Raw genomic sequence first — 17223 nt, 5'->3', positions numbered from 1 at the left:
AGTGGGTGAAAATATTTTATGCTAATTTATTCACTTTTTGGTACACAATTTTATGATTTTAGATAAATTAGAGTCATGTAATCACCATTACCACTGATCACTATACAGAACAGTCTTACCACCTCAAAACATCTACTTAATGCTGCCTCTTTATGCCCTATTCCTCCCTCCATATCCAACTCCTAGTAATCACTGATATGTTTCTTATTCCTGTTAAACTTTATCATTTTGAGACTCTCCTATAAATGGAATCACACAGCATGCAGTGATTTGGGCCTAACCTCTGCTGATCAGCATAGTGCATCCTCCATCTTACTGACAGAGCAGTAGTAGTTCATTTCTTTTTTATTTCTGAGTAGTATTCCACTGTATGGATAGATGTAACGATTTATGTATTCATCAGCTAAAGGACCTCAGGTTGTTTCCTGATTCTGTTGGTATACTGTGGGTATGCAGAAGAATGTCTGATTTTTAAAAATATGAACAGAAGTACTTAGGGGCAATGGGATTTCATGTCTGTTTCTTAAATGGTTTAGAATAATACCACCAAAAGAATTTATAGACAATACACCCACAAATGTGGTAGAATGTAAAAAACTGGGGAATCTGGAATTAAGGGCTACTTAAAATTATTCTTGTGATATTCCTATAATTTTGAAATAATTAAAAAGATAAAGCTAACTAAAGCATTTGTTTCTTAAAAAATTTAAACCAACAATTTTATTTCAAGTTGTGTATCCAAGGCTACGATGGGCATTTAGTGAGAAAAGTTTCTGAATACTTGTATCTTAGTTCATATCATTACCACCTATGAGCAAATCAAGAAATGGCTTATCACCTGCCCAATGACTTGAGACTGTTTTAACAATCATGTTCAAGTGACTAAGATTCAATATCTTACAGTATGCTAAGGGAGGCATGAATGGGATGCATCTTCTAACACCCAGTGGTCTCCTGAGTGTTTCTATTTATAAAAAATACACCCGAAAGTTCCAGAGTTAAGTCATCTAAAAAAGTTTCATATGCATAAATATTTGCACATATTAAAAACTCTTGGCAAATCTATCTTTTGGACAAAGAATTATTCACCATTTACATTTGAGGAAATCTACTGAACTGAACTGAACTGATAGTATATCAGTAATTAGCTTGTTTACATTTCCTTTTAAAAATGCTAATACTTTTACTATCTAAGGACTTGTTCAGTTTGCTCAAGACAGTAAACAAAGTATTATAGATCTAGCTATAAACAAAACAATGACTTAACAGGATGATAAAACATTACTCACCTCTGGCAATAATACAATCTTTTATTTTTTAATTGAAGGATAATTGCTTTACAGAATTTTGTTGTTTTCTGTCAAACATCAATATGATCAGCCATAGGTGTACATATATCCCCTCCCTCTTAACATCATAATAAAGGTCCAAGGGATAAATATGTTATTGACTTATAGCACAAGTTCAAAGATTAATATGCCAAACATTTACAATTAAATTAGTGAAGTTAATGAAGTATTTTATCTTTAAAGTAAATTCAATTTCTGGTCCCTGACTGTCAAAACTCATTATTACCCTAACTGGAAAAGAGTTTCTAGAATTTATAATAATGGAATAATACTATTAAAATCTGTTTTTTTTAATTAAAATTTTAAAAAAGGAAGTATATGATTCAAGGAAACTTCAAATCATATTCATTTTTTATTTACAAAAATAAGAGCCAACACTTTATATTCAGTGTCAATTTGCACATATAAGTTCACCTTTTTTTTTTTAGACAACTAAGAAATTTTATCAAGTCAGTTTTATCATGCAGACAAGAAGTAAACCTGATAAAGTCCTACTGGGTTTAAGTATGTCTGGTAAATGTATGCCAAAGAACTCTCTCATAGGTACCTTTTTTATCTGTATTTCTTCGTAGCAATTTGTCCACTTGCGAAATGGCCTCTTCCCAGCAATTGTTGCTTGCTTGAACATGGGGCTGAATTAATTTTAATTTCTGTTCTAGGATTTGATAAGCTTCTGACACTAGTTCTTGTGTTTCTTTAGTACAGACAAGCTTTTCAAGTTCATCCTCAAGAATTATTACCCTGAATAATAAAGAAAAACAGAGAGATGTCTAAACTATGAAATGAAATGTATAATTCACAAAGTTTATTTTAAAAAAAAGTTTGTAAGATGAAAAAAGTTCTGAATGTGGAAGGTGGTGATGGTTGCACAACAATATATATGTACTTAATGCCACTTACCTGTAGTTTAAAAATGGTTAAGTGGTAAATTTTACATTACCATTTTTACAAAAAGTTTAAAAAGAGTATCATATATTTCTTCAACAAATATTTCTTGCATATATACCAGGCATTTTTACAAACTAAAAAGATAAGTTAAACCTATTTCCTACTTATAAGAAACTTAAACCACATCACAGAAGTGATACATATATAGTATTATAAAAAATTAAAACTAACATTTTATTTTTATTTCCAATTTAAAGATGAGAAATTAGGTCTAGAGAGTTGAAGAAACTTGCCCAGGTCATACAGCTGGTAAATCGTAAAGCTGGGTTACATCCAGGCATAAAATGACAGAGAGAAAGATGGGATTAAAGAATTCAGAAGAGGAGCAAGTTACTATGCTAAGGAAGAGGTACTTCTGAGGTAGCACTGACAGATGGATAAAACCTGAGCATGTACAGAAGATGGAGAAGCTCATTCTAGATGGTAATGGGAAACAGCCCTTAGACAGTTCGGCTAGACTGAGCTAAAGGAGTGAGAAATAAAGACAGATAGCAGACTGCAGTCAGTTTGCATCAAGCCCTTTCTGCAGAATGTTTTATACAGACTTCAGTCTAAGCTGCTACACTCACTCCAAATCTAGGGAAATTTTTCAGAGAAGTAAGAAAGCAAATATAAGGCTGAGAAACATTCATCTGGCAGCAGCACTCTACAGACCAGGAGAACACTTACAGAGTATTCTCCTGTAAGCAAGTGAGAGTGGGAACGGCAAATGGGACAAGCAAGGTGGAGGAAGGAAACAGAATAATTTTTTAGATAACACTTCAAAGCTGTGTGTGGCAGTGCTAGAGAACAAATCAGATATGATGCTCTGTGACTGGATTGCTCTCTAGTGAAAGTATTCTGAAGGGTGATTACAGCGACATGCATAAAATACCTCCCATGTATTTCCCATAATCCCTGGCCAAGGTACAAAGCCCTTCTTTGTCATTTTCATGTCCATCTAGTGTAGTACTCTTTCTTCCCAAACCAACTTCCTCATGCTAATGCATTTTATTACACCCTGTACATTTCTGATTCCATTGCCAAGCATTAATTCTTGATAGACCCTGGTTTGCCTAACACAACCTTTCCATCCACTGCTTGTTTTTCTCTCATGATGATCCATCTTTTGCCACCCACTCAAATGGACAGCCTTATCTCCCATATTCCCAGTGGGAGATAGCTTTCTTAGAACAGCAGCAACAGACCAATGGAACATCACCACCCCACAGTTTCTTAATTGTTCCCTATGCCTCAACCTTTACATGAGTATTATATATCTATCTCAGACCTTGAATTTATGGTTAAAAACTTATCTTTTTAAAATGTCTTTCTGACCTTAATTTCCTATCTGTGTACATCACATCCTTCTTCACTCTGGTAATAGCCTTTTGATTTTACTGAGACTTCAAGTCCTTCTGATGCATTTTCTTATCAACTGCTGCCCTCCCCTTTCCACATCATGCTTGGTATCCATGGTCAAGTATATGACCTACAATCTTCTCAACTCATTACATTCCTCCAGTCTTCCCCTGATTACAACACAACATGAACCAACTCATTCATTTGATCCAGTCCTATACTATGAGTATCTGTTATAGAAAAATTTCACTGAAATGACTGGACATTGCATTTTACTAAGGTAGAGTACTAACAATATCATGTGAAGTAGAAGATCAACAAATATAAACTATTTTTTATACAGTTTTACTACCAATTGGGGCCAAAAAACTTGTTCTATGCTATAGAAAACTGTCCAAACCTCTTATTCAGAAAAACAGCAATATAATGGTCTTCAACTACATATAATAATACGTCTTGGCTTTTGTCCTATCTTTCTGGGTTTTCTGTTGAAATTAAAAAAAGTAAAACTATAAATGAATCCCCAAAATTACATTACTAACAAATCAGTTTGTTACATTTGTAGGTTGAAACCATCCTTTAGGCTGCATGTCTTAATTTTGTTGCTTCTTTTCAGCTAGGACACAAGCCAACAACCACAATGGCACAAGAATGAAGCCTGCTAATCACGGGGATGTTTCCTTACATGGCTTTTAAACTTACTCATTCAGTAATGCTTTCAGATGCAGCTGTAAGCTGCGTACTGCTGTGTGAACATTACTCAGTTCTCTTGACTTTTGCTGAGTTACGGATAAACGCTGGGGTACCGACTGGTGCTGAGTTTCAAAGTACCGGTAGAACTCATAGCTGCGCTTAAGCTCTTCCAAACAGGCAGAATGAGCATGAGGTAGACCTTGAGTCACATCAGATAAGATACGATGAGGCAAAAGTGCTGGAGTAAGTAAGGGCCCAGGAGGTGAATTTGTTGTAGAAAGTAACAGGGCTAGCCGCCTAAAGAACTCTGAACTCTGTGCCACCCAGAGCTGAAACAGAACCTAAAAAGAAAAAAAGAACAAGATCAATAAAAAAATATTGGCCAATATTCAAAACAAACTGCAAATTTATTTATCTTAACTTCTGGATTAAACTTTTCACTTTATCCTAAGTAATGAATATAGCTGAGTTTGAACTAATTGTAAGAGTAGCGAAGAATGCCTGCCTGCATGCTAAATCGCTTTAGTCACGTCCAACTCCTTGTGATCCTATGAACCGTAGCTCACCAGGCTTCTCTGTCCAAGGGATTCTCCAGGCAAGAATACTGGAGTGGTTTGCCATGCCCTTCTCCAAGGGATCTTCCAGACCAAGGGATCAAACCCACAACTCCTTCAGCTCCTGCACTGGAAGTGATTCTTTACCACTAGCGAGAACTGGGAAGCCCATGTTACATCAAATTATGTAGTCAAAGCACACACAAACTTCTGATCCTATAGCAGCTTATACCAGTTTAGCAGATGGTGATTGCAGCCATGAAATTAAAAGACGCTTACTCCTTGGAAGGAAAGTTATGACCAACCGAGACAGCATATTGAAAAGCAGAGACATTACTTTGTCAACAAAGGTCCATCTAGTCAAGGCTATTGTTTTTCCAGTGAACATGTATGGTTGTGAGAGTTGGACTATAAAGAAAGCTGAGCGTTGAAAAATTGATGCTTTTGAACTGTGGTATTAGAGAAGACTCTTTAGAGTCCCTTGGACTGCAAGAAGACCCAACCAGTCCATCCTAAAGGAAATCAGTCCTGAATATTCATAGGAGGGACTGATGCTAAAGCTGAAACTCCAATACTTTGGCCACCAAATGCAAAGAGCTAATTCATTTGAAAAGACCCTGATGCTGGGAAAGATTGAGGGCAGGAGGAGAAGGGGATGACAGAGGATGAGATGGTTGGATGGTATCACCGACTCAATGGACATGGGTTTGGGTGGACTCCGGGAGTTGGTGATGGACAGGGAGGCCTGGCATGCTGCGGTTCATGGGGTTGCAAAGAGTCGGATACGACTGAGCAACTGAACTGACTGACTGACTGTCCTAAAGAGAACTGCTGATGGAATGAGACATACCTAATTAGAAATGAATGTTCTTTGATGAATTATTTTTTTTTAATATATACAAAGGAGAAATGGAGATAGCAGGAATGATGGATCTGTGTCTATGTCCAAAGAAATAAGTCATTGATGGATCCAGAGTTTGGGGTTCCAACTTATACCAATATTTTGGCCTAGGAAATAGCTAAGAAATAACATAAAAATCAGTTCCAAAGTGATCATACTCAGGAATGTCTGGCAGGAGAAACAACAACAACCATTCTTGAAAGACACACCTTGATCCCGGCAGCAAAGGATTCCTAGAAATAGTCCTGTTCAAGAGGACAATATCAAACATACAAATACAGTCTAGTATGAAAAGGAGTTAGCAGATAACAGTATTGAACCACTTTGGATAATTTAGATTCTAGTTTTTTATAAACATGAAAATGGACATTAGTTAAACTGGTACATTAAATGAATTTTAAAATTATGAAAGTAATGAATTAAGATAATTTAATGCAAACCTATTTTACTATTAACATTTTTTTTAATAAGCAAGGCCAAAATTCCAAATCACTAAAGATACACTAAGAATTCTTAAATATAAATACAAGCTATCGCAGAAGTCTTATTTAACCATTAAATTTTATCACTAAAATAATTTTCCTGGAAATTCCCTGGTGGTCCCGTGGCTGTCTTTGCGCTTTTACTGCTGTGGCCCAGAGTCAATCCCTGGTCGGGAAACTAAGACCCCACAAGTTGTGCGGTGTGGGCCCCCCAAAATTTTTCTTTATCCCTTTATTTGTTCATTCAACAAGTGTTTTTGAGCATCTATGATGTGCCAAGCAGTATTATAGGTGCTAATAATACAGCAGAGAGGAAAAGTGAAAAATATCCTTGCCCTGATGGAGCTTATGTTCAAGTAGTTGGACAATAGATATTAACAAGTAAAAGATAAGTTTCTTGGCTGACAAGGTATGGGGAGAATATAGCAGAGAAGGGGAATAGCAAACGTGTGTTTGTGTGTGTATATGTGAGAGGAAGAGGAAGGAGAAAAGCAGAGGGATACAATAAGCAACGGGGAGAGTGTGTAATTGGATTCTTAAGAGAAACGGGGAGCTACTGAAGGTTTCTAAGCTTTAGAGTTATATGATTCGCGTTAAGCTTTAACAAGATCATTCTGGCTGCTGTGTTGATAGATAATAGGGAGGTGAGCAGAAGACAGGAGGTTACTGCAATAAGGCAGGTGGAAGTTAACAAGGTACCTTGCACATAATGGTGAGTGGTAAGAGGTAGTTCAGTTCAGTTCAAACGCTCGGTCGTGTCCGACTCTTTGCAACCCCATGGACTGAAGGCTTCCTTGTCCATCACCAACTGCCAGAGATTACTCAAACTCATGTCCATCGAGTTGGTGATGCCATCCAACCATCTCATCCTCTGTCGTCCCCTTCTCCTCCCACCTTCAATCTTTCCCAGCATCAGGGTCTTTTCAAATAAGTAAGTTCTTCACATCAAGTAGCCAAAGTATGGGAGTTTCAGATTCAGCATCAGTCCTTCCAATGAGTATTCAGGACTGATCTCCTTTAGGATGGACTGGTTGGATCTCCTTGCAGTCCAAAGGACTCTCAAGAGTCTTCTCTAACACCACAGTTCAAAAGCATCAATTGTTTGGTGCTCAGCTTTCTTTATATTACAACTCTCACATCCATGCATGACTACTGGAAAAACCTGAGCTTTGACTAGACGGACCTTTGTTGACAAAGTAATGTCTATGCTTTTTAACATGCTGTCTCGGTTGGTCATAACTTTTCTTCCAAGGAGCAAGTGTCTTTTAATTTCATGGTTGAAGTCACCATCTGCAGTGATTTTGGAGCCCCCCAAAAACAAAGTCTGTCACTGTTTCCCCATCTATTTGCCATGAAGTGATGGGACCAGATGCCATGATCTTAGTTTTCTGAATGTTGAGTTTTAAGCCAACTTTTTCACTCTCCTCTTAGAGGCTCTTTAGTTCTTCTTTGCTTTCTGCCGTAAGGGTGGTGTAATCTGCATATCTGAGGTTATTGATATTTCTCTTGGCAATCTTGATTCCAGCTTGTGCTTCCTCCAGCCCAGCGTTTCTCATGATGTACTCTGCAAATAAGTTAAATAAACAGGGTGACAATATACAGCCTTGACATACACCTTTCCTGATTTGGAACCAGTCTGTTGTTCCATGTTCAGTTCTAACTGTTGCTTCCTGACTTGCATACAGATTTCTCAGGAGGCAGGTCAGGTGGTCTGGTATTCCCATCTCTTTCAGAATTTCCCACAGTTTATTGTGATCCACACAGTCAGAGGCTTTAGTCAATAAAACAGAACTAGATGTTTTTCTGGAACTCTCTTGCTTTTTCCATGATCCAGCAGATGTTGGAAATTTGATCTCTGGTTCCTCTGCCTTTTCTAAATCTAGCTTGACATTCTGGAAGTTCACGGTTCAACCTCACAGTTAATGTATTGTTGAAGTCTGGCTTGGAGAATTTTGAGCATTACTTTACTAGCGTGTGAGATGAGTGCAATTGTGCAATAGTTCGAGCATTCTTTGGCATCGCCTTTCTTAGGGATTGGAATGAAAACTGACCTTTTCCAGTCCTGTGGCCACTGCTCAGTTTTCCAAATATGCTGGCATATTGATTATAGCATTTTCACAGCATCATCTTTTAGGATTTGAAATAGCTCAACTGGAATTCCATCAACCCCACTAGCTTTGTTTGTAGTGATGCTTCCTAAGGCCCACTTGACTTCTCATTCCAGGATGTCTGGTTCTAGGTGAGTGATCACACCATCGTGATTATCTGTGTTGTGAAGATCTTTTTTGTACAGTTCTTCTGTGTATTCTTGCCATCTCTTCTTAACAGATTCTGTTTCTGTTAGGTCCATACCATTTCTGTCTTTTATTGAGCCCATCTTTGCATGAAATGTTCCCCTCATATCTCTAATTTTCTTGAAGAAATCTCTAGTCTTTCCCATTTGATTGTTTTCCTCTATTTCCTTGCACTGATCACTGAGGAAGGCTTTCTTATCTCTCCCTGCTATTCTTTGGAACTCTGCATTCAAATGGGTATATCTTTCCTTTTTTCCTTTGCCTGTCACTTCTCTTCTTTTCACAGTTATTTATAAGGGCTTCTCCTGTCTGAGGAGGCCTTACAAATTTGCCTTTTTGCATTTCTTTTTCTTGAGCATGGTCTTGACCCCTGTCTCCTGTACAATGTCACAAAACTCCATCCACAGTTCTTCAGGCACTCTGTCTATCAGATCTAATCCCTTGAATCTATTTGTCATTTCCACTGGATAATTGTAAGGGATTTGATTTAGGTCATACCTGAATGGAGTGGTTTCCCTACTTTCTTCAATTTAAGCCTGAATTTGGCAATAGGAAGTTCATGATCTGAACCATAGTCAGCTTCTGGTCTTGTTTTTGCGGATGGTATAGGGCTTCTCCATCTTTGGCTGCAAAGAATATAATCAATCTGATTTCAGTATTGACCATCCGATGATGTCCATATGTAGAGTCTCCTCTTGTTTTGTTGGAAGAGGGTGTTTGCTATGACCCGTGAGTTCTCTTGGCAAAACTTTATTAGACTTTGCCCTACTTTACTCTTACTCCAAGACCAAATTTGCCTGTTACTCCAGGTATTTACTGACTTCCTACTTTTGCATTCCAGTCCCCTATAATGAAAAGGACATGTTTTTTGGGTGTTAGTTCTAGAAGATTTTGTAGGTCTTCATAGAACCATTCAACTTCAGTAAGAGGTAAGAAGAGGGCAAACTCTGATACATACAGAATGGACAGAATCTCTTGACAGATGGTTTATGAGTAAAAGTGTTAACAAGGATTATTCTTGGGTTTCAGATTCTAGTTGTTTCAGACAACTAAAAAATCAAGTTGCCATAGCTTATTGCCCTAAAAAAAAAAAAGACTATTATCTAATCATTGCCATGTTATCCAATTAAACTGAAACTCAGAAATACACATTTTTTTCTTGTTTGTTCTTTGAATAAGGGAAACCGCTCTGCATGATGAGGGGATAACCATAGTTTACCGGCAATTAGGAAATGCTGTTTTTAAGCATTTTCAGGGAGTCCCTACGGTCAATTGGTTAGGACTTGGAATTTTCACTACTGTGGCCCTGGTTCAATTCCTGGTCAGTGAATGAACTAAGATCTTGCAAGCCAGGCAGCAAGATGAAAAAAAAGCATTTTCACAAAATGTAGATTTGCTTTTTAAAGCAGGAAAGATACCCTTTATAATAATTTTACAAAAAACTAATTAAAATTTTGAACATATGTCTCTCCTAAGGATACAGTTAGGAAGTTCCTTTCCTTTCCAAAGATGCAGCATTTGCTCTTGCTATGCTCTCCTGAACACCAGGCTACCTGACTTGCCTCTTGAGAAATCTGTATGCAGACCAAGAGTCAACAATTAGAGCCAGACATGAAAGAATGGACTGGTTTCAGATTGGGAAAGGAGTACGTTAAGGCTTGTCTACTGTCACCCTGCTTATTTAACTTACATGCAGAGTACATCATGCGAAATGCCAGGTTGAATGAAGCACAAGCTGGAACCAAGATTGCTGGGAGAAAGATCAATAACCTCAGATATGCAGATGACACCACACTTATGGCAGAAAGTGAAGAGGAACTCAAGAGCCTCTTGATGAAATGAAAGACGAGAGTGAAAAAGTTGGCTTAAAACTCAACATTCAAACACTAAGATCATGGCATCTGGTCCCATCACTTCATGGCAAACAGTGGAAACAAGTGACAAACTTTATTTTCTTGGGTTCCAAAATCACTGTAGATGGTGACTGCAGCCTTGAAATTAAAAGACACTTGCTTTTATGGAAGCAAGTGCCTTGGAAGAAAAGCCGTGACAAACCTAGACACCCTATTAAAAAGCAGAGACATTACTTTGCCGATAAAGGTCCATACAGTCAAAGCTATGGTTTTTCCAGTAGTCATGCATGGATGTGAGAGTTGGACCATAAAGAAGGCTGAGTGCCGAAGAACTAATGCTTTTGAACTGTGGTGCTGGAAAAGACTCCTGAGAGTCCCTTGGACTGCACTGAGATCAAACCAGTCAAAGGAAATCAGTCCTGAATATTCTTTGGAAGGACTGATGCTGAAGCTAAAGCTCCAATACTTTGGCCACCTGATGCAAAGAACTGACTCATTGGAAAAGACCCTGATGCTGGAAAAGATTTAAGGCGAGAGATGAAGGGGACAACAGAGGATGAAATGGTTGGATGGCATCACCAACTGGATGGATATGAATTTGAGCAAACTCCAGGAGCTGGTAATTGACAGGGAAGTCTGACATACTGCAATCCATGGGGTCATAGAGAACTGGGCATGATTGAGTGACTGAACTGAACTGAAGCTCTCCTGAGAGAAGATATGCAAGCAATTGAAAAAACAAAACAGATCTTCTTTAAAAGACATAATGAAGATTACAAAGGACCTGACTTACTTGTAAACCAACTTTCATTACATTTTTTAAAAAAGCTTTAATTAGTGTTGCTCTTTTGAGAAATAATTTTCTTTTAAAATTTAGCTTATAAAATTCACTTTGGAATTCTTGATCTGGATATAATGACAACTGAACAAGGTGGCACTACATAGTTTTTGAACATTACAGGAATTTTTAGCAGGTTATAAAGTAAATCTCAAGATAGGCCACTTTTGGAGTCTGATGTTCCTGGTAACAATGGAACACAATCACCCAGTTTAGTTATATATTAGTTATATGTCAAAATAAAATTAAAACACTAAAGTTTCATTTGTAAAATAATATGGGTGAGCAAAGAGGATCCAGCTACATCCTTCATCATAATATGTGGAGAATATAAGTGAACGTGTCCCACATTTTAGAATAGGTCATGTCAGATGGAATTTAAAAAATCAGCTAACATTTATTAATCACTTACTCAGTCCCAGGCACTGGACTGGCAAATATTTAATCCTTTAGTGATAAGCATTATCTCGTTTTTATGAACACAGAAACGACAACTTGTTCAAGACCACAGCAATAGTCAGGTGGTAAGAGTCAAACCTAGAAGTCTGACTCCAAGAGACCCACTTTTTCTCTTTGCTGCCTGTACTTGGACAAAATATAATCCAGGATTTAACAAACTTTTTAAAAAGCATAGAAAAATAGGGAAATAACTGAGACATCTTGATGAGTAAAGAAAAAATTATTTAAAAAAGAAAGAAATATGACCATAATTCTCTTTCCAAACCCTTCTTAAAGAGTAACAGCTATTACCATTTTGGGTTAACCAAGCTTTGTTGTAGGTATTTTGTATGTTTTCTCACTTAATCTAAACCCATGTTGGGCAGGTATGGTAATCCCTTTTTACAGCTTAGTAAATTCAAAGAATAACTCATTCAAGTCAAATAACTAATCAATGTCAGGGCTAAAATGTAAATCCACATCTGCTTAATTCCAAAGTCCCTGCTTTTTCATCATTAAGAATCTCCCAAACTGTCCTTTGAAAATAACTATTTCCATTCACAGAATAAAACATGGTTATGGTATTGAATTTAGAAGTAAATGGAATTATCTTTAGTCCAACTACCCTAAAAATAGCTAGTTGTGTATTAGTATTTTCTCACGGTCATTTTTAAAAACAGAGTTGTGGTCATACTAAATATATATTTACTTATTCTGACTGTTGCACTGGTTTCTCCAAATTTTTACAAATCTTTATAAGCAAGTTGTAGCTATTATACCGGAGAAGGCAATGGCACCCCACTCCAGTACTCTTGCCTGGAAAATCCCGTGGGCAGAAGAGCCTGGAAGGCTGCAGCCCATGGGGTCGCTAAGAGTTGGACACGACTGAGCGACTTCACTTTCACTTTTCACTTTCATGCACTGGAGAAGGAAATGGCAACCCATTCCAGTGTTCTTGCCTGGAGAATCCCAGGGATGGGGGAGCCTGGTGGGCTGCCGTCTATGGGGTCGCGCAGAGTCGGACACGACTGAAGCGACTTAGCAGCAGCAGCTGCAGTTATTATACAATGGTCCCTACTAGAAAGCTGATCGCCGAAGAATGGATGCTTTTGAGCTGTGGTGCTGGAGAAGACTCTTGAGAGTCCCTTGGACTGCAAGGAGATCCAACCAGTCCATTCTAGAGGAGATCAATCCTGGGTGTTCATTGGAAGGACTGATGCTGAAACTGAAACTCCAATACTTTGGCCACCTCATGCGACGAGTTTACTCACTGGAAAAGACCCTGATGCTGGCAAGGATTGGGGGAGGGAGGAGACAGGGACGACAGAGAATGAGACGGCTGAATGGCATCACCAGCTCGATGGACATGAGTTTGAATGAACTCCGGGAGTTGGTGATGGACAGGGAGGCCTGGTGTGCTATGATTCATGGGGTTGCAGAGAGTCGGATGCGACTGAACTGAACTGAACTGATGCAACTATTCCTCTACTGCTGTACATTTAGGCAGTGTTCCATTTTTAACTATTATGAACAGAGCTAATTTGGCACATAAAGCTTTACAATACTTGAAATAATTTCCTTAAGAAAGATTTGCATAAGTGGAATTACTGATTCTATCCTTTTTAAGGCACTTTAAATGTCAAAGTACATTCTGAAACAAATTTTAAAGAACTAAGGTAAAGCAAAAAGAAAATTATTGTAGTGGCCTTGATAAGAATGATGGCAGCTTTGACTAGAATGGTGGGAAATGACATGAAAAAAAAAAAGGGAAAGAGTTTAAAATGTAGTTTGAAGGTGGAACCAGCACAAAAATCTACTGATAGCTTATATGTGAGGGGTAAAAAGAGGGATAAGGACGATAGTATACAGGTATTTAGCTTATTAAGTTGTATGGTGATATTTATTAAGATGGGTTAAAGTGACATTAAAAATAAGTCAAGGTGAATTTTAAGTAACCGGAAAGAAAAACAGGAGAACTAGAACTTTTATGAGGATCTGAAAATTTCAAAGATGTGAAAGTTCATACAGTCTCAAAACAAAATGGATGTTGAAACATACGCTGTTAATTACACTTGTACTGATTTCCACAGTATCAAGTGAAGACTAGGAATAAAGAAATATCGAAGTGGAGTTTGCTAAATACTGAAAATGAACTTTGAGACATTTGGATTGACTTTCAAAAAATATTGCTGGAATTTTACAATACATATAGTTTTGTAACATTCTTTAACTTATGTTTTTTCATGTTATTTTTTCCTACTACTAACTCCACAACAGTTCAGTAAATGAATACATCATAAATCATTACCAATCTCATATTACTGAACTTTTCCTTTGTTTCCAATATTTGCTGCTGTAGTAATGTTATGAACATACTTTGAATATATCTTCGATTACTTTCTGAGATGAATCTATAAGCTAAAGTTGATGGAGTAAAGGGTACATTTGTAAAGACTGGTATTCACTGCTAAAGTGAAGCAGTTGACACTTTGACCACTGATGTGAGTTCTCTCAAAGTCTTCACTGACAATGACTATTATCAACTTTCAAAATCCTTGGCAAAATATTTATTTTTCTTTGTTACTTTCATTAGTAATAAGATTGAATTTTTTTTATCATATTTATTGGCCACTTCTATTTCTTCTTTTATGAACTGGCAATTCACACACCTGACCTATCTTCAATAGGGTTTACATATCTTAGTGTTCTTTATATAGAAAGAATTCAAGCCCTTTGCTTATAAATCATTGCATTCCCTCTCACACCGAGTTTATTCACATTTAAAGGATACAGCATTTAAAGTTTAGAAGTTTATGTAGTCAAATATATCCTTTTAAGAGACTTAACATACGAAAAAATTCTTGTTCTAAACAAGGATTTGGAAGATTTTCCAAGGGGTAGATCTTGTAAGTTCTTTACCCATGTTTGTTGAAAGAAATGGCTAGTAAAGAAAATCACACACTGGGTTCCTATTAAACTCATTTATCTTCAAATTCTAATTTAATTCAAGAAATACATATATATATAAGTATTTTAACATCGGAATATAAGGATTTCCTCATCCAATCTTTATGATACTGTCCATTTTTAAAGGTAGCATCAAAAACACCAGTAAGGCTATTATGGTAATGGTATCCAGCAAACAACAAAAGCGGGGGGACAGGTGTACCATGTACATTCAGAAAGCACAAACATACCCAAATGCATCTATCTTTTCTTTAGCCCTTAATGTCCATGAATGGATTACCTTCAACGCAGGCAGGCTGAAGCCATCTGTAAGGTTATGTGCCTCCTCTTCTGAAATCTGCTCTTCACTAAGTCCAAGGCCCAGCTCCTTAAAAGGCACCACACAGATGTAGTTGGTTACATTGTCACTCTCAGAATTCAGGGGGTAGGTTAAATTAGGTTAAGGCAATCAACAAAGCCTTTTCATTAAAGTATAAAGGGTACAATTTTTCAATCGCTAAATCATGTCCGACTCTTTGCAACCCCATGAACTGCAGGATGCCAGGCTTCCCTGTCCTTCACTATCTCCCTGAGTTTGCTCAAACTCATGTCCATCGAGTCAGTGATGCCATCCAGCCATCTCATCCTCTGTCACCCCCTCTTCCTCTTGCCCTCAATTTTTCCCACCATCAGGGTCTTTTCCAATTAGTCGGCTATTAGATTTCAAGATTAGTTTCTTTTTAAAAAGTGATGTAAATCTCCTCAAAGTTAAGAAAAAAGATAAGTAAAGGTATCTGACCTTGAAGATTTACATCAGTTTAAAAAGAAATTAATCTTAAAATCTAATAGATTAATATACCTCAAGTCTTATAGGAAATGTGAGAATAAAATATCTTTATAAATACACAGTTAAAAGTTCAACTCTTCACAAGTGCTAAAGTACTAATTTAGTTATTTTTGACATATGCCTTTTGAAACTATTATGTACCTGACTGCATGGCTCAGGCCCTTACCACCCTATAGTAAATACTTCTCTTTACCTCCCCATTTGCATACTGTAGGACATCATTACATGACAATGATGACCTGAAAACATACAACTACTGATACAACACTAAGCCTGTTGCATCCAGGTTGTCTGACACAGGCTGCTGTTCTTTCTGTCTCCCTCTTCCTAATGGCAGCTACCAACTTTACTATGTGATTTCCTCCTCTTCAATTGTTTTTGTAAAGAATTATATCCATACAATTCTTGATATTAATATTTGAACTATTCATGCATTTATAGCATATTCCTATTTGGTCATATTATAATAATCTTTTGATACAGTAATAGGCCAAATTTATAAATATTCTATTTAAATATTTTATATCTCCATTGGCAAGACTGATCTGTAGTTTTTATTCTGTGTATTACATCATGTTTTAGAAATGAGGTTATAGTATCTGCATAAATAAAATGATGTAGAGTAGCTTTCTAGCTAACCTTTTCTGTGGTCTAAAATAGGTTTTTGTTAAATTATAAAACCATCTGGACCAGGGAGTTAAACATTTTTTTCATTCACTTAGTTTTTGAATAAGTAAGGTGTTTATGGGATTGAAATTTTATAAGGTATTGTAAAAACTGCTTGTTACCTCTATCTCTTAGCCACCTAGCTCCTCTACCCAAAAGCAAAGGCAATCACTGTTACCAGTATCTGTGTATACTTTAAGATACTTTATGATTAGGGACATATATAAAAGGAAATCTAAACATAAATATGTATGTATGTGGGTATACATATGAATATATACACACATGCACACACACACTTTTTTATCCCCTCATACAAACATATTACACTCCCTTCTATGCACAAATGGAAGGGTAGCATAAATACCACTGTGTGCACTTCATTTATTTAACAACATTCCACAACAGTATACCAAGAACTTTTTTTTATAGCTGCATATTTTTCCACTGTTTATATATATAACCAAGTGTGTTTTCTTTTTTAATGGAATTCTTTTTATGATACATCTAATCTCCAGTTTTTCAATTCTTCCTAGGTCAGTTTTTGAGTTTGTATTTTGATATGAGATGATCCATTTCCCCCTACAGTTTCAAAGTTGTGGCTAGAAAGTTACATGTGTCGCTATTCCCTTATATAATAATTTTAGCTTCTTGCTCTATTCTCAGTACTAATATTGTATATTTTTATTCTTTTTACTTTGAACAGGCATGCTAGGGTTTATATAATGTATTAAGTCTTTTCAAAGAAATACTTGGTAGATAATACTTATTAATTTCTTAAGGTTTCCCGTGTGAAGATTATGATCTGGCCCCTGCCTAATTCTGGATCTTATCTCATACTCCAACTCCCAACTTGCTGTGCTCCTGTCTTGGAGTATGGTGATCCTTTTTCTATACTTCGATCATGGTAAATTCATTCCTGCCACAAGATCTTTATACTTGCTGGTGCATCTGACTGGAACTCCATCATAAGTCTCCATTTAAACTGAAGGCCTTCCCTTATTATCTAATCAAAAACAGCAACATACCAAGCACTTTCGATCCTATTCCCCTGTTTTGTTTTTTTTTCTTTA

The 17223-nt window shown here is 36.8% G+C and overlaps 1 protein-coding gene across 4 annotated transcripts in view; it reads right to left on the bottom strand.

The window, feature by feature from the left end:
• Positions 1-17223, bottom strand: part of VEZT (vezatin, adherens junctions transmembrane protein) — a 77655-nt gene that overhangs the window by 14230 nt on the left and 46202 nt on the right. For all 4 annotated transcript variants that reach the window (XM_055396770.2, XM_055396771.2, XM_055396773.2 and 1 more), the window contains exons 7-9: positions 14939-15086; positions 4341-4672; positions 1897-2090 (exon numbers count right to left, since the gene is read on the bottom strand). In XM_055396770.2, the coding sequence (XP_055252745.1) occupies positions 1897-2090; positions 4341-4672; positions 14939-15086 (674 nt within the window). The remainder of the gene's footprint in view (positions 1-1896; positions 2091-4340; positions 4673-14938; positions 15087-17223) is intronic.

This window comes from Moschus berezovskii, chromosome 6 (assembly GCF_049115385.1).
Source record: "Moschus berezovskii isolate FMDL1 chromosome 6, NW_MosBer_1.0, whole genome shotgun sequence".
NCBI classification, from domain to species: Eukaryota; Metazoa; Chordata; class Mammalia; order Artiodactyla; family Moschidae; genus Moschus; species Moschus berezovskii.
Note: the sequence above shows the minus strand (reverse complement) of the source record. Positions and strands in the feature narration are given on the sequence as shown.